Source organism: Lates calcarifer, linkage group LG5 (genome assembly GCF_001640805.2).
Source record: "Lates calcarifer isolate ASB-BC8 linkage group LG5, TLL_Latcal_v3, whole genome shotgun sequence".
NCBI lineage: Eukaryota > Metazoa > Chordata > Actinopteri > Centropomidae > Lates > Lates calcarifer.
The window spans coordinates 5,191,430-5,211,448 of record NC_066837.1 but is presented as its reverse complement, the minus strand read 5'-3'; the positions used below and the strand labels follow the sequence as shown (position 1 = coordinate 5,211,448).

General features: G+C 40.5%; 1 protein-coding gene across 1 annotated transcript; it reads left to right on the top strand.

Annotated features, from left to right (window-relative positions):
- Positions 1 to 501: 501 nt before the first annotated feature.
- Positions 502 to 19,133, top strand: LOC108901175 (general transcription factor 3C polypeptide 1). The gene is given in 41 exon segments (XM_051070488.1): positions 502 to 996; positions 1,359 to 1,568; positions 2,360 to 2,536; positions 2,639 to 2,782; positions 3,027 to 3,123; positions 3,203 to 3,326; positions 3,553 to 3,729; positions 4,411 to 4,526; positions 4,745 to 4,797; positions 4,907 to 5,298; positions 5,411 to 5,470; positions 5,946 to 6,076; positions 6,421 to 6,545; positions 6,641 to 6,794; positions 6,959 to 7,062; positions 7,286 to 7,425; positions 7,539 to 7,904; positions 8,071 to 8,216; positions 8,674 to 8,771; positions 8,858 to 8,954; positions 9,718 to 9,901; positions 10,025 to 10,121; positions 10,214 to 10,250; positions 10,252 to 10,347; positions 10,461 to 10,548; positions 10,891 to 10,952; positions 11,444 to 11,552; positions 11,649 to 11,791; positions 11,978 to 12,120; positions 12,202 to 12,286; positions 12,371 to 12,483; positions 12,573 to 12,632; positions 12,730 to 12,823; positions 13,015 to 13,187; positions 13,646 to 14,299; positions 14,704 to 14,843; positions 15,515 to 15,619; positions 15,708 to 15,994; positions 16,190 to 16,734; positions 16,843 to 17,029; positions 17,489 to 19,133. Coding segments are annotated over 41 exon segments (6,747 nt in total). The 5' UTR covers positions 502 to 775; the 3' UTR covers positions 17,702 to 19,133.
- Positions 19,134 to 20,019: the final 886 nt, after the last annotated feature.

Here is a 20,019-nt window from a genome sequence, read left to right as displayed (position 1 = left end):
ACTCACACACAATGAATATATTTTTAATAAACACCTATTGTCTTTTTCTGTGTGTTAATTACTTGACAAACAGACACAGTGCAAGCAATATGATAAAACATTACTTCATAACAAATCAGTCCAATATAAAATAAAACACCAGGGCCACAAGATGGAGGATGGAGGACCTGTCATAGATGATGTTATACCTCAGCGGTGCAAATTAATTAGATTCAATCAATCAGATGTGGACCCAAATTATATGGAGTAAATTTGGGGTTTTTAGTTTGTAATCCAGCGTTGCTTAGCTATGTAATTTTTCAGGGGTAACTCTACTGTAAAGCCAGCAAAATGTGTGTGACTAAAATGTAGCATCTGTGTCTATTAAAAATAATAAAATAATCTCTCACGATGAGTGCATGAGGATAATTCACAAACTGTACGTGAACGCCTCCTTGTGGCTATTGTTTATCTGAGTTGACGCACGACGCGTGTGGTCTAAGCTTAAATATGACGCAAGCACGTCCGCAGACGCGCATTAGTTGGGAAACGTAGTTGGGGGAAACGCTTCATAAACAAGTTTATTTAGTTTTTATGTTTTTGTAAATTGTGTTAACACATTTATCTGACTCGAAAGCAACGCGAATCAGCTTTGTTTAACATATTTAATATTTCTTTGATATGAAAAGAATTTATGAGCCCGGGACGAACGCGCACGCCGCTAACTAGCTAGCTGTTGGTAAGCAAAGTTAGCATGTTAGCTAGCTGACAGCGTTAGCCCAGGCGGTGTTAAGCTATGGATCCGTGGAGTGCTGCCGCGGATGAAGTGGCTCTGGAGGGACTGGACGGGATAACTATTCCCTCTCTGTGGATACGACTGGAGGATAGACAGCCCAAGTTTCCCGTCAAGCTCGACGACGGCACCAAGGAGCTGCTCTGGGAGTCACTTATCAGCAACACCGACCTGAAATTTTACGAGCTCCCACAGGAGAGAGATGATGTTGTGCTGTCGGACAGGTGAGTTTATCATAGAGCTTTTATAATAAACGGCCCAGTTTATTTTAAGATAGTATTACATGCTGTTTGCCCCGCTTACCCCCTAACTATGCTCTGGTTATTCAAGATATTCCACAGAACACACTGCAAACATGATAGACAGATTGACTTAATTGATTGTCATGTTACAGCAGACTGAGGATAACAGTAGAATTAAGATTAAAACCACAACTGCAGAATTACTGCCCTGCAGAGCCGATCTGAAGAGCTGAAAAAATATATTGGATCGTATTTCTTAGTGGGGTGTTTTATGTATTTTTTGTATTAGTTTCTTGATACCATAACATAGAATTTGTGCTTGTATCCCTGTGTTGATTCCTCAGGTTTAAGAACATCGACCCAGAGACAGGCATTGTAACAGCACAGAAGTTTTGTGACAGAAAGAAAGACGTCTACCCGGTCCATATTATCCTAGAAAACAAGGAAGGGATACAGGGCTCATGTGCTTTCTTCACGGAGAGGAAAGACATCACCAAGCATGTCCGCTCCAAATCCCTCACTGCATTGATCAATCTGGGGGAGGCTTTGGAAAGGTTGGTATAGATTGTTTGAACTGTGCTCAGTGGAGTCACAGCTATTTCCAAGCTATCCACTACCTACAGCATAAAATTGTTATGGACAACTGAATGTGTATATAAAGCAGTGATTTAAGCATTCTGCCTCTGTAAGGGATTTTCCTTGAAGTCACCTGAACCATGAAAACAAGCTTTTCTCTTGTAAATTTCAGGTTATTATTAATTAGGTTTGTGGCAAGGAATGTTAAATAGATTTCAGTCAAAGCATTGTGCAGTTCAATAACACTGTCTGTGGCTTGGGTGAAGCAATAAGCTGAGGTCAGGGAATGCAATGCAATGACTATGAATTGCAGAGAGAAACGGAAAATTGTCCACATTGTTCGTTTTAAGTTGACCTTGCTCAATTAAATATAGTAAGCTGTTGTAACAAAAAAATCATGGAGTCTGTTTGAATTATAAGTGTTTTCTTCCTCATTGTATGTAAATAAATGAAATTAACTGATTCTTCAGATTACACTCTTCTCAATCCAATGCATGTTTGCGTATGTTTGTACAGTATATCCGTATACTTACTTTTCTCTCTTTGTTTCACTGGCATTCTGACAAATACCCTATTACACTAGACTTCAGATTTTACATTTTGACTTTCCTCTTTGTCGCTCAAAAACCTAAAAATATCTAAACAAAGGCTGCATAAGTTATTAAATGAATCACATCTGAGATGAATCAAAGTGAGCTTCGAAATATTGTGGGTGAAAATGATAGTATAGTGTTACTGTACCTTTGTCTCGTGTTCCACTCCTCCTCAGATACGGCCGAAAGCTTGTTGTGGTGGCGTCTCAGATTTTGCGATTCCGGACTCTGATTGGTGGCGAGAGCGACCCTGATTTAAAACTAACCGACGAGTCTTACTGTCTGTTGGAAAGAGTGGGCAGAGCGCGCTGGCAAGGCGAGCTACAGAGTGATCTACACGGATGCTCTTTCAAGTAGGAGATACTGCACATGCACATTCATTTAGCTCTTGGTCGTTGCTGTTTTGTGTTTACTCAGCTGTTCACTGCATAACAACCAGTGTTGTGTCTCAATAGGACCGATGCTCGAAAGTTGCACTACATGAGGAAGTCTCTTGTCAAAAATGGACTCATCAGCATGCAGTCTCATGTCACACGAGTGAAGTCAGGACAGCAGCAACACTCGATACTTCTGCTGCTCAAACGGTTCCACGTAAACAGGTTTGTTTAGGGTCATTTGAAGACCCCCTTTGAAGACAGCTTCTCTGGTATACAAATAATCTAGATATACTGAAACCCTGAAATCATGTCCCCTTCTCATTTGCAGTCATTTGAAACAAACAGTTTGTTCTCCGTTCAGTTTGTCTTTCCTCTGCTGCAGACATGATAATCAAGTACAAACGTTTAGGAGGAACAAAGCCAATGTTTGTGCTTCTTTGTCTCTTAACTTTTTCTGCACTTTCAGGAGGACTAAGTATGACCTACTGATGGAGTATGTGTCCAACCTTCTCCAGCAGTTACCTGGTCAATTTGCCACTTTGATGATGCTCAAAGAACATCTGGTCAGTATCCCTCTGTGTCTGTTGGACTATGTGTGTTTGTCTGTCTGTTTTGTGGTAATGATTGTGTGTTTTCTTGCAGAGAGTAAATGAAGGCACTTACAAGCGTGTAATTCAATACATGCGAGCTGCCAAGTTGGTCGAGTTTTGCCAGTACCCTCTGGAGGACTTAGATCCCAGCGCTGGGCCCTGCACCAACAAAAAAGGTAACATGTCACTGAAGCACCAGTTAATATAAGCACAACATAAGAGTATGTAATATCAATTTTATCAAATAAGAACATCTTACTATCAGAAGTAAAGTCCAAATCAAAACCAAACCACTTTAGAAAATACTTTTAATTCTTGATTTTATCATTGATGTATTAGTTATTGTTGTGGTAAGCAGTGTGTCATTTGACAGCACTGAGTTATTTTACATTTGTTTCCCAGGCAATAAAGTACTTGTGCGCTGCTTGAGACTGTTAAAGCCATATACAAAGAAGGGCGTCACTGATGATGACGACGATGATGAGGATGATGAAGATGACACTGGAGCCAGAAGGAAAGCTTTTCCTCCAGAGGGGCGAATCATGGAGAAGGATGTCTTGTCACAGGCCTATCACATTGGTATGGTTCATCAGTCCCCACTCTCAGGAAACTGAAGACTCAGGGAAATAAAGTAGATCAGATTTATTAGGCTTTAAGTTGTTGTACATTTGTTTTTGCCAGCAAACAGAAATAAGCAAATTAGTTTGAGATTTTCCACTGAAGTCCAAAAACATTTGGACAGTGACATCATTTTCTTTGTTTTGTTTCTGTGCTTCAGAACATTAGATTTGATGTGACACTGTGACTGAAGTAACAGCCCTTTCAACCTTAGTAATGTTTTAGGTTGTTCACAACAACAGTGGACAAGCCCATTTGAGAAGCCTCTTTCAGACATCAACTTTGTCACATAACCATACATGTTGGTCTCGTCTCTGAGTCAGTGCCCAAGTCACTTTCCCCTAAGAGTCACGACTGTAATGTTGCAAGGTCAGACTCATTAAAAGTTCCAAAAATACAACTTAACTTAAATGAACTACAATATATTATTTGTTGATTATATTTTGTTATGCACACAAAAAATAAGGTAGCTAAAAAACATAAAACACTGTGAACAAATGTCAAGTTGTTGATCTAAAAAAATAAACAAAACAAAAATTCATCCAAGAAGTTATGGATTTCACTGTAATTATCCACATACCATTTCTCACCTTCAAATGATTGTTGCATTAATTCTTGCCTGTGTTTTTTGTTGTAATGCAGTGTTATCCTGTGGCACAACGGGAATCCCCAAGTCTGGTATTGGCTCTAGACTGAACATTGGTAAACTTGAATCTCGGATGCTCTGCCGAAGAATGGATAGGGAAGGTTTAATTAAGGTAAGTCCAAATCTGCAGACACAGTGTTTCTCATATAGAGAAGGTTTTTACCAACAAAACAAATGTGTTGCAAATTATTATGCTGGTGCTATTTATGTGTGAGTATTTTATTAGTATTTCCAATTATGTACTTTTTAATTCAGGGCTATTTTATTACATATAATTTTAGTAAGTAAAAGCGTCTCAGTTTTATGCGTGTGATGTGTTTCATCCTGCAGGGATTCATGGAGGATGAGGGCCGGCAGAGGACTACAAAATTTATCAGCCATAAGTGCATATCTATAAATAAGAATACATATCTAAAATTTCATTTTAACAACACACACACATATCAGATACTTTAGTATCAATAATATTGCTTTGCTAACTGTTCTCGGCAGGTGTGTCGGTGGGAGTGATCAGCTCCAGCTGTTTGCACAGGAGCAGGAACGCCAGAAACTTCTCTACTCCTCTGCACCACAAACATTAGATACTGCACCTGCCACCCCTACAACACCATCATCCTCAACGTCTACAGCAACAGGAAACACCAGAACTCCTGCGGCAACAAAGACTGAAACAGCAGATGGAGGAGGAGACGAAGATGTCAAGGAAGATGAGCAGACACGTGGTGTTAAAGAAGTCGAAAAAAGTGAGGAGGGGTTGGATGGAGGCAGAGGAAAAGCAAGAAGAAAGTCAGGAGCAAGAAGGAAGTCAACAGGGAAGAAAGGTGGAGTGACAAAGAAGCAGACACAACCTGATGCCCCCACAGTACAACCTACACCAGCTGAATGTGAGTGATCTTTAAAAAAAGAATCTACATTGCAATCATAGAGTTGGTTTGATTGACAGTTACTGCTCTTTATGTTGTATCACCCTCTATTTTAATCTCTGTCATCATTTAGGTGAAACTCCAACATGCAGTGAATCCCAGACCACTGTGACACCTGACATTCTCACAACAGGTAATTTCCAGAAATGGTCCTAAACAGCTGCTACACTCTTTTCAGCAATGGTCAGTTTTCAAAGGGAAAGTCTTACTGTCCTTGGTGTAAACAGTGCTGCTGAAAATACATAAATCTTAAACCTGTTATAACTTTTTTTCCACACGTCAAGCATCTGAAGAAAGCGGCTGTAAATTTTTCTGACATATTATCACCTTTTAAATCGATCTAGCAGATACCAGGCAACATTATTATTTGGAGTCATGTTTCTGTCCATCTGATGAATGCAAATACAATATTCACTCTCTTTCTTAGCTCTGTTTTTCTATCCACTAACTTCTGAGGGAAACTTCCATCTCTTATGTGCCTAAATGCTCCACTGTATTCACCAGCTACTCACTAATTTTGTCTGTCTGCTGTTTGGTTTTGGGCAGTTACAGTGCCCACGTGTTGAACCCCTTTTCTATTTGACCATATTTATTTTCTCTTCAATCAGAGCAAACAGCAACTGAGGAGGGAGAACAGTCCAACTTAACTGCTGCCGGCTCTTTGCCTCAGAGTGAGACATCGACAGATAACCCAGCAGAGACCAACATTGTGGTTGTTAAAGATGTTTGTCAGCAGCAGGTCAGTCTGAAGGATTGGTTTCACTGGTTTGTTTTTTTTTTTTTTTATCCAGCCAGAACAGGCCCTGTTCTTTAAATCAGGTTCAACTAATTCAGGTTATCATGCTGTTAAAAGGTTAAAATTATCCACTGTTATAGAAGTTGCACTTCTGCAGCAGTGCTGCTTAAGGCTTCAGGTAAATTTTAAAACATCATAGAAGAATCATAAAATTGAGATAGTGGTCAAATCGTCAACGATCTAATCAGGATTACTCAGTTATCCACGTATGAGGAATGGGGCCCAGGTTGAAGCTAATCTGTCAGAGATGAGTAGATGAAAGTAACGGCTCAATCGGCCTCCCTCAGGACCCCAGTCGAGAAAACTCCAAGAGGTCTTCAGAAAGGTCTCATGAGACGTACCGCCTGTTGAGGAGGAAGAACTTAATCGTCGAGGCTGTCCGCAACTTCAAGATCATCGAGGGCCTTTTCCCGTCAGTTTGTCTTCATGTTACATCAGTTCATGCCAAAGCATTTTATCACACAGTGTAAGAGCAAATAAAAGTGCCAACTTACTGTCTCTTTCCAGGCTACAGAAGATCATCAATGATGATGAGAAGCAGAGTGGAGTCAGCTCAAAGTGTTGCAAGAAAACTATTTTACGTCTCGTCCACAGTCTGTGTAGAGAGGGCTTGCTGAAGATATACTCAACCACTGTCATACAGGATGGGATCACCAAGAAGGTACAAGCACACATTTCCAGTCATTTCTATACCTGTCATCATTTGGAAATAGTTTCTCTCAGACTCTCAGATTATTTTTATTCAGCAAAGGCTAAAACTAGGAGACTAGAAAGGAATTATTAACTTTTTTATCTCCTCTCTGCCTTACATTCTTCCACACACAGCTTGAGATGGTCGCTCATCCGTCCATTCAGCCCAATGATGACATAGTGCGCAGAGTTATTGAGCAGGTTCGCTTCAAGATCTCGAGCTCTTACACAGCTGTACGGTGAGCAAAAACCAAATCCTTTAAAACTTGTCAGTGAGAACTACAGGATGTCTGAGTACTATTTGTCAGCTTGGTTCAGTCAAGTGTCAAGCTGTTTCCTCTGATTTTCACTGCTGTCCCACTGCCTGGCTTCTCTATATTTTTGTCTGTTAAGAGCAGGTATATGTCTTGTATCTTGATTCGGCCTTTGCTCAACTGTCTTTTGTCTTCTGTTGTCCCTCAGTCTGCAACACGCTGAAGAGAAAGCCAGACAACAAGAAAAACAGTCTGAGGAGGAAACCCCCAGCACTTCTAAGGGTCAAAAGAGCAAGGCTGACAAGAAGAGATCGAGCAATAAAGATGACGAGTTCAAGCCTACGACAGGTTCTGTCTGATTGTTTACCAAAGAATACAAAGCGGGACAAGTTACTTGGGTTGGATGTTCATTGTTGTTCATTGTTTTGTTATTTGTTTTCTGTCTCTCTGTGTCCTTATAGTTCGAGGACTGGGTAAGAGTTTTGGCTTCCAGCCTAAGATGCATCGTCTGCGAGTTGTTCATAACTTCCTCTGGTACGTGATCTACGGACACCCGCTTAAACACGTGTCCACTGACCCTGACTCATCCTGTGGAACGCCAGCAAGCCTACACAGCTCTGATCCTGAAGCCAAACACCCAGACAACCATGAAAACCAGGATCTTAAAGACACACAAACCTTGACAAACACAGACGGACAAACACAGTCGTCTGAAAAAGCTGCCGCCGGCTCTGTAGACCCACAAACCGCAGATTCTGCTGCCTCTAAATTGGACCTGATATCAGGTGATGAAGAGGAGGAGCAGAAAGATGAATCTGGCATGAGAGGTTAGCGCATCATGTGTGGAACCGGCTTTTTAAATGACTTCTGCATACCATTAATTATCACTATATATTGACACTTCTTGTATAGTTTTTGAACAAGATTGCTCTCTCAGTTTTTCCCACCTAAACACCTTGATTTTTCTGTAATCTGTCTGTCTGTCTGTGATAGTGTATGCTGACGAAGAGTCATGGAAGAAATTCATTCCTCCTGTCCGTGTACACAAAGAGTTTAGCAGTGGCTGGGCGATGGTGGGTGACCTGCTCCTCTGTCTGCCTCTCTCCATCTTCGTTCAGGTCATACAAATCAACTATAAGGTGAGCACACATTTTGTTGTGTTTTTAAATGGACTTAATGCAGTTCAAAGATATTTTGTCTCTAAATGTGTACAAACAATGGAATCACAAGAATTCCATGAAAAATGTTGATATGGGCATAAACTGTACGTGTATTCTGTGTTTCTAAGTGTCTGTAAGTAACTTAGAATCATAATAAAGAAACTCATAACCAACAGAAAGTAAACTTCTTTAGCATTTAATTTTTATATTAGGTATACCTTGCTGTAACCAGTGGAGTCTAACACGGCAGTCCTGCAATAAATCCTACTTTCGTGAAGACTATAGCTGATTTAAGCTGTTTAAGAGACACTGACTCAACGCTATGATCATTTTGGAGGATGTAGGTTGGGGTATTTTACTCAGCACAACTTGCAGTACACAAGGAAAGAGAGCGCATGCAGTACACAAAGACACATTTTCTGAATTGTGCCCACAGGTGGATGGACTGGAGGAATATCTCAACGACCCTGTGAAGCAACATCATCTTGTTAGAGCACTGCCCGCCAGAATGAGAAGACAACTGCTTTACAGACGGTGACTTTCTTTCTCCTTTGCCCTCTCTCTTTACCACATCATAACTCTAATTCTAAAACTGGGTGTTTATGGCTTCTTTATGTCAGGAAATACCTGTTCTCATTTCATGAGAACCTGCAGAAGTTGGTCTACATGGGTCTGCTGCAGTTTGGTCCCTTGGAGAAGTTCATGGAGAAAGACCAGGTACAAAGTAATCATGTCAAATCGAGTCATCATCTGATGGCTGCTCTGCTTCTCTGATAAAACACAGAAGTGCATTTGGGTATTGTTTGCACTCAAATAGACAAATATCATCATAACATTTGAAACAGATACAGAAAAGAGTGAAAACAAATACTGTCCTTGATTTTTGTCTTGATGTTCAATGTTAAATTAGTGAATGTGAAATATACTAAATATTTACATTTTTAAGTATTTGCAGTTTGTATTTTTGTTTGTTTCTTTTGCCCCTTTAACAGAACAACTGCACAGACATACAAGTAATATTGAGTTCAGCAAGGGACAGATTAAGGTTTAAAATAAAACTTAACAAATCTATGTAAGAGGAACAAAAAACAAAAAAATGTAAACCCAGTCATAAAAATGAGAAAAGAAAAAGCAGAGCTACAAACTTGTGAGCTTAAAGATTTAAGATTGTTTAACATCAGACAAATGATAAATAATGTTTCTGCATTTTTTGTTTTCAAGTAATTTAAGAAAGTTGTGTAAATAATCTGTTTTGGCTAAGAAATGATGAGCACTTGTCACATCCTTCAGTACTCTCTGCTTGTGTGAAAAGACTTCGTAGATTAAAAAAAACCTGTGAATCCAAGTGACTGATGTAGGTCTGAATAATTTAGGAATGAATCATCAGAGTCAGGAAAAAAAAGTTCTTTACTTGGTCAAACCGAAATCAATTCTCTTTTCATATGTCCCATGTTCTTTCTCCACACCTGCACTAATCCAGGTGTTTGTGTACCTGAGGCGTAACACTACCATTGTTGACACCACCAGTGCTGAGCCTCACTACTGGCTGGTCACAGAGTCACCGGACAAACTCTTTGACAGGCGCCAGTACACGTTTAACTCTGCTGAGGATGTTGAAAACTACTGGTTTGACCTGATGTGTGTCTGCCTCAATACACCACTGGGTACACAGACACACACACACACACATATATACATATATATATATATATACATATAAAAAGCAGAATCACTCACACCCACTGGGAATCATGTGGAGAAATCATTTCTCTCTGTTTGTGTTTTAGGGGTAATCCGCAATAAGAGAAATGTCACTGACAATGACACTGCTCCTTCTTTTGTGCACGAGCGCAACGTGTTCGTAGGACTGGCGTACCTGCTGAAGTAAGTGCAGTACCAATTTTCTGCCAGAGGACTGAAGTTGTAATATTATTACGTTTATTATATTATGTGCACATACACACACAATCACACAGGGGCAGTCGTGAAGTGAATGATGACGGGTCAATACCAGGGAGACGGTAAAGGAGCAGGAGGTCTGCATTCTGAATTTTTCGCTCATCTTAAACGCAACTGGTTGTGGACCAATCACCTACTTTCTGTCAAAACGGTATGTAAACAAAATATAAGACAAACATGTACTAGGTACATGTAATATATATCTAACATTTATCCTTTGGCGTTTTGGGTTATGAGTTTCTTTTTTTTTTTTTTTTTTTTCAGGACCCAACTGGTTTGGAAGCAAAGGAAAACAAAATCAGACTGAAGAGTTTGCTGAGTAAAAACGCTCTCAGGATCGCTCTTAAAGCCGGTGAGTTTCTTTGGACATAACACATTTCTTTTTAAAACCATAACAAAGCACACTGACTTCTTGCTTTAATCCAGCATTAACAACCCCTCTAGCATGAGTAGTAAGTGAATGAATATGAGTATAATACTGTAACAGAGTCTCGGTGATGCTGTCATTGTGCTGCTATTTTAATTTCATTGTCAGTTTTGAGGTTTTTTTGGATCTCATGCGTTGAGGCACATGAGAGGAGCGTTTACAGCCTCACTCCCTCTGATTTCCTCCAAATTTAACCTTCAAAACTCTTTGCTGCTTCTCATCAATAATATTTTATACTTTTTAATTTTATATGTCTGTGTGTAACAGGAGGATCCACCGCACCTCGTTACCTGACCACCAAACGACCACTGGTGGCAGAAAATGTTGAGGTACAAGCTCTATTGTTTTATTATCTTTACATACGCTCAGCTGACTGTATCAAATGATCATTTAGGAGGCTGCAGTTTGTCATGCTGTTGAGTTATGCTGCATTACACAGAGAGGTCTTTCTGTTATTTAGCCTCATTGATATAAGTGGGGTGGACAAAACAATAGAAAAATCTGCCTTTAGATTTAACAAAATATACATAATAAATTGGCAACTGAGCTTATGTTTTAAATTTTTTGTATCTGTTTCCTTAAAATATCAGTTTTACTAATGTCAAAAAGGACACTCCACAACATGTACTTGCTACATATCGGTTTTGTCAGAAAAACATGGCTTTACCTGTTGCTCTGTAGGCTCCAGCAGATATATTTTAGTCTAGTTTGTTGGTATGTCTGATAGTGATCTATTACAATGGACAGTGATTATGTAAAGTGTAGGCTCAGGTGTTTTGTGTTAACTTAAGACTGTGTTTTCTTGTGTCTTTGTAACCAGGTGGCCATAGAACCTGCTACCAGAAACCAGCAGGTAGTCGGTGGAAAGAAACAGAAGAGGAAAAGAAGCAAAAAGGAGGTTGTCAAGGTCGCACGCAAGAAGAAGAAAGGTGCAGAACTGCTGAACATACAATATAAACGCATGTATCTGATGTACTGAAAATGGAAAGCTGACAAATTGTGTTCGTGTGTTGTTTGCTTTAAAGAGCCAAGGAAACGCGGCCCTGCCCACGATGAGGCGGACCACCGGGCTTTGAAAATGATGACCAGACAACGAGTCTATTGGTCTATACAGGAAGACTCACTGATGATGCTCTGCAGTGTGGCCTCGCACCTGCTCAACAGCAAGGTACACACACACAAACACGTGAACACAGGCAGGTACATTTTGCATGGACATCATTGCATCAGTGATGTTTTGTTTTGGGTGATTCATTGTTTTTAAGTCAAAGATTTGTGCCATATTTGTGCCATGTTATCCCTTACTTATCTGTTGGAAAGGAAACATACAGTTTATATTGTTGATGTGTTGTAGTTAAAAAGGCCTTTTGTACCTTACTGTGGGGTGAGGGACCTGCTCCACGCGGAGTTTGAGATATCAATGGATAAAACATCTGTTGCTGTCGGGCGTCGCACACGATACATCCTCAAGAATCCTCAGACGCTTCTGAACTACAGGTTAGTACAGATTACACATTCGCACAACATTTTAAAACAGACACCTGTGAAGTTTCACTCATCCAGAGTTATGTGTTGTAGGATCTGTCTGGCTGAGGTGTACCAGGATAAAAGTCTGATGAGACTGTTGGAGGAAAAAAAACCTCAAGATCCTGATAAACCAGAGGTGGTTTTTCTCTCTCTCCCTGCCTCTCTCTCTCGTTTAAAGTTGACTTTCTGACTTGACAGTTGAATATCTGTGTTGCTTTAGGATTGTGCTGTAGCTTTCTTGGAGTATGCCAAGCTTCTGAGACAGAAGTTCAGCACTGTGATGAACCCTCATGATATGATCATGCCTGACACGAAACAGCAGCTCTTCTCACGGTAACAAGAGGCGGAGGTTTGATGTGTTGACTGAAGACATATAGCTGAGTGTGGTGTGTGATATAATGATGTGCATATGTGTGTTACAGGTTTAAGGTTTCCACAATAGAAAGTCGAAAGCAGGTGTCAAGCAAAGATGTTCTCACCTGGTAATGATTCAGTTAGATTGTCAGTTTCTTTTCCATTGACTGGAATTTGGATTTTTATGATGGCAGTTAATTGTTTGTGTGTGTTTGTCTGCTGCAGCACGGACGACATTCACGCCATAGTGTTGCATAACTTGATCCAGAGCACTCTGGCCATGACCAACAGTCAGATGAAGTCCTCCAGATCCTTTCAGGTAGCGTCCTCTTAGATCCCTCTGTTCACAAAGTCTCCCTTTAATTTGTACGGCTCATTTCAAGAGTCGAACATCACGCAATACAAAATACGGCGACAGGCCACCATAAAAACATCATAAAATAGGTTTCCACGTACACACACAAATACAAAGCACACACAGGCTTCTGATTATTCTGTCTTCCTTCTTAGACCTTCCACATATACTGTAAGTATAACCAGGAGCTGCTGTGCCAAGTGTTCATACAGTGCAGGAAGAGGGGTCTGGTCAACCGACGTCGGATCAATCAGTCGTTTGGGCCGAAGAAAAACCGAGCGTTGCCCATCCTGCCCATGTCCTACCAGCTGTCCCAGTCCTATTACAGGTACACAACCACCTGAGGAACGATACTGTGAATACTTGCAAAAGGCTACTGCACTACTATTCTATCATTTGATTTAATTGTAAAGGATAATTTGTTTCATTTAAGAGTTTGCTGGTCACCTGCATTTATTGACAGGGATTGATCATACACTCACATATTTAGTTTATTAGAAACAGCTAGCTAAAACTAATGCAGTCTAAGATAGGTGTTCTGTTAATTAGCCTAGCCTTGTTGATATAAATGAGGCGCACAAAATAACAGAAACTCCTGTTTCTATAATGCAGTGATGTCTCAGGAACACCTTGGTCTTTTTTCAGACAACATGACATGACATTTTTTCTTGTGAGTTTAGTCCAGCTCCAAAAAAACGCAAGTTTTGTGTAATTTGTGGAAAAGAAATCTGTGTGTACCTGCTGTTCGTTGGCAGGGCATTGACCCTCCCATTCTTTCTTGTATAGGTGTTTTTCCTGGCGCTTTCCTCACTCGCTCTGCACTGATTCATTCCGCTTTTTGAGGAGTCTAATTAACAATGGGACAAGAGATGACAGATCTATTACTGCGTTTTACCATGAAACTGAAAACAGGCTAGAGAATGAGGAGGAAGCATTAGAGAGACCGACAGGGTCAAAAAGAAAAGAAAAACAAAGCAGAGGAAAGAATGATGGTGATGGTGCACCACAAAGTAATCTAGAGGCACAACCAGAGGAGGTAAACATTGAGTCATCAAAGGAAGGAGAGATCGACCAAAGGCAAGTGGAAGGAGAGGAAAAGTTGATGGAGGTGGATGTGAACAAATCAGATGAACAGAAAACCCCAGAAAATTGCCTTACAGCTGCCTCTGGTGGAGATCCATCCAGTGGAGAGCAGACAGACGATCATCTGCCTGAAGAGGGGCCATCAGGAGTGGCTGCAGCCTCAAACACAGCAGCTCAGGTCTCAGATGATCCTCCAGATCTGTCGGGCATGCTGCAGTTCTCTCTGGACTCCCCAGGTGGAGCCTGTGTGGTCTCTCTCAGCCTGATGTCTCTGGGACTGCTGAGTGTGCATGTGTCCATACCAAAGCAGATGGTGGTGGTGGACAGCAATCTCGTGGACAACGATGTAGTCAAGAGGTGAGATATTATTTATATTATTAATTTTTTAGTCACAACATTATTTTAAAATACGATAATGGCCAAAATGATAATCAGGATTATTTATCACTATTATACACTGATTTTAGAGACAAAATATTTTTACTACACTTATTATTGTATCTAAATAAGACTGGTTCTTATTCAAAGTGCATCATCTAGCTCTTTGCCTTCTGCCAAACATTTTATTTTCATTTTGCCTGTCCGTTCTCTGTTGTCACTCATCTATTCTGAACTGTCACTGCAGGGTGCACGCCCAGCGACATGTCAGCTCAAAAGTGAAGCCAAGACATAAAATATCATTTAATATTATTAATAGTTGCAGCCCTTATTTGTTCAGATTTCTGTGAAAATCAAACTTGAGTTGTACTGTGGCTTTCCAGTATGGCAGCATTGGAGGAAGAGGATGATGATGATGATGACGGTGACGAGTGTGAGGGGAGAAAGAAGCTGGAGGTGAAGGCACATCAAGCTTCACACACCAACTACCTGATGATGCGAGGATACTGCTGTCCAGGCATAGGTACAGTTTGAACTTACTTACTTTATTTTCTACTGGGATAGATGGATATTTTCTGCTTTTATAATGTGCAGTTTTGTCTCACTTAAACTGCTTCAGTAACTTAATTTGAATCAACTTGCGCTGGATTAAATTATGATATTTTGTGTGGTTTAGTTTAGTAAAAACTGTAGCTAATAATGTGGATGGATATGAATGTGTTAAACACACAAATTAAATAGGACACTCCCTATTTCTTTGTAAATCAGTGTAAGTGTTTCAATACACTTTTTATTTGTATCAAAAAACAACAGTAAGAGGATAAATTTGTGAGTTTATCAAGCTATTACTATGATTTACAGCTTATTTACAGGAACAAAACCCACAACATTGATGCAAATGCATACAAAACAGACACATGTGCTCATATGTGTAATTAGATTTGGAGCTAAAATAGCCAATTAAGCAATTAGCTGATTAACAGCCAGGTAAGCAACTATAGTTTTGACAGTTAATTAATAAATTAAAAGTTGTTCAAGTCAAGTAAACAGTCGGATTTTAATCTCTTAAATATGATTTGCTGTTTGTTTCTGGTTGAAGTCATTGTAAATTTAATATCATTGATTGTTTAAAATGAAAGAAAAATTAATCTGAATGAATCAATTTTGTAAAATTGTTTTTTGTTGTGTTTCTAGTCAAACTACGTAACCTCAACATCAATGATAACATTGTGGTGGAGTCATGTATTATGAAGCTGCAGCTACGCAGCACACCTGCTCACCACTTGTTCAGTATGGAGAGTGAGTATCAGCACATTCAAGATGTACAAGCAGATTTTTTAATTTGCAAGAAAATAATTCTTTGTCTTTCTTTTTTCTCCATTACTAGACTCTCCACCACCGGACTTCACTAAATGTGGTCCTTCTCTGCTGCCGTCCATGCTCACCTGCTCATTCCGTCCCTCCTCTTCTTCACCCAGTGTGGAGCAGTGTGACAGGTGTTTGGTAGAGCAAAGAGGATACACTCCTCAGGACATAGAAGCATGTGCTCAGCTCAGGAGGAGCTTAGACAAAGCTGGGGAGACTGGCTTGGATGTACATGAACTTTACGAGGCTCTCGCACAACAGGAGGAGCCACAGTGTGGACGCACCAGGAGCATGCAGCAGTACATGAAGGTAAACACAAGCAACAGTGAACTGATTTGAATGTGGTGGTCAAAGGTCGCTGCGTCAACCTGTTGAGAAATCTTTGATACAGTCACTATATATGACTGGACAATTGGTGTTTGGGGGAGAGTTGTAGCAAACAGTCACTTTCCTAGTTTTTTCCTTCTCTATGTGGTTGCCTGATGTCCTCCCTTCTTGCTCCAGGAGTTACAAGAAGAAGGCCAGGTGTTAAAAGTTGGCGGTCTGGGCGTCCGTTGGGTGCTCATGCAGCACGCTGACCCGTGGCTGCTGACTGTAAACTCCAAACAGTGGTCCCAGTCACGCCTCAAATCTGACAAACTCCCCTTCTTGGAGAATGAGCACAACATCCCCTTCATGCGAAAGAGATGCAGACGAGAAACCCGACAGGAGACAGAGGAGCCACCAGCTAAAAAACCTGCCGTGGACAGACAAGAGAGCAAAGACAGAGTGGATGCGGAGGGATTGCCAAGCAACGTGACGAACGAGGGAGAACAGCTGGAAAAGCAGAAAGAGAGGGAAGATGAGGAAAGTGGAGACAAACAGTTAAACTTGAGAGAAGATGAGGGAGCAGAGCAGACAAGAGAGGAGGAGGCAGGACAAGATAAGATAGAAACAGAGGAGAGACAGGAAGAACAGACAGAGCAGAGAGCAAGAGGGGACAGTACAGACGCTGAAAGAGCTGAAGAAGCATGTTCTCCCCAGGCAGGATTAACTGATGTTGATGTTGAGTAAGTACAGACTGTAAAGGATTGACTCCGATTATCTTATCATAGTTAACTGTGCATTTTCCTTTTCTTTCTTCTCTGTAATCTCCTTCTCTCTTCAAACCCACACAGTGAAAATGTGAGTTTTATCAGCCGGCCGTGGCGCATGGTGGACGGTAAGCTGAACCGGCAGGTGTGCAAAGGCATGCTAGAAGCCTTGCTTTACCACATCATGTACCAACCTGGACTCACACAGCAGACGCTGGTGGAACATTACAAAGATGTGCTGCAGCCATTGGCAGTGCTGGACCTCGTGCAGGTAAACAGAAATACTCTCTCATGCATAGGCTTACATTTTATTTTAAGATCTTCATTAGATCAACACATTCAGACAAGTTCCCAGGTAATTACCTTTATTTGGAGCTTTATTTGTAATTTTCCTTGATCCAGTATAGAGTCCATTTCCACATTGATAATTGCACCAACAGCAAGAATCATGTCAGGTGTTCCACTTTTCCTTTTCCCCAACATTTCTTCCAGAATTTTCACATTACAAGTATTTCAGCCTTCTGTTTAAAAGTAGGCATTTAGTGTGAAAATCATCAGGGAATGTTGCTGTTTTGTTGACAGCAGGTTAGCATTGATCAGGAATACAGCAAAAGAAGAACTGATTAATTATGTAATGTCAGGTCCTCTTGAATGTGTTTTCACAAATGTATTCTGTGGAAGAGAGCATTTTACCAAGATTAATGCCTAATGATCCCACTCTCGTCTGCAGGCACTTATAGACATGGGCTGTGTGACCAAAAAAACTCTGGTTAAAGGTCCTAAGCCCACACTGTTTGGTCACACTGTGCACCAGACAAAAAGTGAGACAGGAGTGAAGACTGAGGATCCAGACACAGTGTTTTATGAGCCAACCATCAGCTGCTGCCTGCGGCTCAGTCAGGTGTTACCCAACGAACGTCACTGGAACAACTGTTTACCATGAAAGTGTTCGTCTGCCTCACTTGACCTGCACTTGGCCTTAACCTGGCTTCTCCTGGCATCACATTAGGTACATAAGGCTTTTGAAGTTTAAGCCTCAAGAAGCTCAGTAGTCAGACTCTTTTCTGATACTTAAATAATGTAATTTTAAAAAACGTTTCATGTCATCAATTCTGGTTTTACAGAAGAGGGATTTCTTTGTTTGTTTGGTTTATTGTATTCCAAATTAATAAAAATGCATCACATGACATTCTTGACTTAAGTTTGTGTCGCAGCAAAGTGTTGCTGAATTCAGGAGGAACTGGGACTCAGGAGGAGCAATGTGAATTTCTTTGTGGCAGGGTGTAATTTGATGAGATGGGCCCCAGGTTTTTACTGGAAGGCTTTGAAAGATGTCAGTCTGCCAAACATGATCTCAGAGGGCATTGAGCTCCACCAAGGTTATGCAGTGTCACTGATTCCCATCCTGTATTTTCATGGACAAACATCCCTTGCGTGCAGCCAACCTGGAGCTGTTTGCAGCCCAGTGTAGTGTAGGATGGGATTCAGGCCATTGAATTCTGAAGAAATAAAACTCATTAGCATCATTAGCAACATTAGCATTAACTGCTGTTCACTTACCAAGAGATTCAGCAGTCATTGTGTTTACAAAACACAAGGTTAGAATATGACCTCTGGGCAGCCTGGACGCTACAGCGACTCACTATCACAAAGTATTATGAGACAGAAAGGGCTGGGGCTAGCTGGTTAGCATGCTAACTTCAGTAGAAGAAAAGAAGTGATAGAAATAGAAACAAAACAAAAGTTAACATTGCTGAAGACAGCTTTTGGTGAGTAAAGGACAGGAGTTTGCTGCTCAACTGGCAACGTTTCCTCTAGACTTAAGTATCTGTCTTATCTGTATCTGTATTGGCTATGCAGGGCTAGCAAAAATGCACATATTGCACAAGGGAACTTGTGGAGTTTTCTTTGAAACAAGTACATTCACTGTTTCTCACCAAAATGCATTGTGGGTATCTTTTAGGCCTAGTAACACATTGAGTACATATGTTTACCGCTTAAAGAATTTGCAAAGCTGTTTCTTTATTCTATGTCTTGAAACTTATACTGTTGACATTAATGTTTGCTAGCTGGCAGTCTTCTTTTTTCATGCAGGTCTCTGTGTTTCTTGACATGAGATTAACTTGTTAATCAGCAGAGTAGCATGATTCTTCCAGCATCTTGTCAACTGTCACAAGATGCAAACAAATCGGGGACTGATTCATCAAAACGTTGCTCCATAGTGCTACTTCTAGTCAAAAAAGCCACGGGATACCTCTGAAGGAGTAGCACTGACTGGGATGTGGGCATTGTTTCAGACTTTAATTGTGAGGAGTACCAGTACAAGGAGAGTACCTTATGTACTAAACCTAACTTGTATGGAAGTGTCTGTCTTTTGTTTTGATTCTTTAAGGTTTTCCATTTGTCACCTGTCTACATATGGACTAAAGCTGAAGGGACATCTGAAGGAGCTACTCAAGAAAACACATCTCCTGTAAGTTGAATCAGATTCTTGATTTAAAAAGGATCAGGATATGTATTGTTTTGTCAGCAGCCCACGCTTCAAAAATTATTACAAATAATTAAAAACTATTGAAGGGAAAAGCAGAAAAACCCACGTGTGAGCAGCTGGAACCTCAGTGTTGGTATTTTTTCATGAGAAATTATTAAATGTACCTTTGGGTAATTTCATTTATAACAAAACATATTTTATAACCTTTGCCTATGTTTTAAATGTAAAAGATCTTAATTTGTAAAGTAAATAAAGCTGTAAAATAAATGTAGTGGAGTAAAAAGTACAATATTTTCTGCTCATAGAGTTCTGTCTTCCTTGTCTGTGAGGACAAAGAGACATGGGGATATGTTAAGAACAGAACAGTTAGAGTTGGTAGGAATAATAATAACTGATAGAAGAGTGGTGAGCGTGGCCTTGCCCAGTCGCCAAAGGAGGTCTGCCAGGAAACTTAGCGATAAAGATCCCCGGGAAGCTGAGACCTGTTTGCTTACTGTTCTGCACTTGGATCCATTTCCAGACGAACTTCCTCCACTTTATTGTCTTGAATTGCCATACTTTCAGTTCTGTTGCTTGTGCACAGTCCACTTACAGGACTGCACAGATCAGTGTGTGTAATGTGAGGTAACTTGGTGGTTTGTAGTTCATCGCTCCGAAGCTCAGTAGCAAGGAAGGAAGGGTACCACCCACCCTCCAAGTTGCTGCTGTGTACACTGCCAACACTGTCATCTGTTGGCATCGATTTATTCTACTGGGGTTTAACCCAGGAC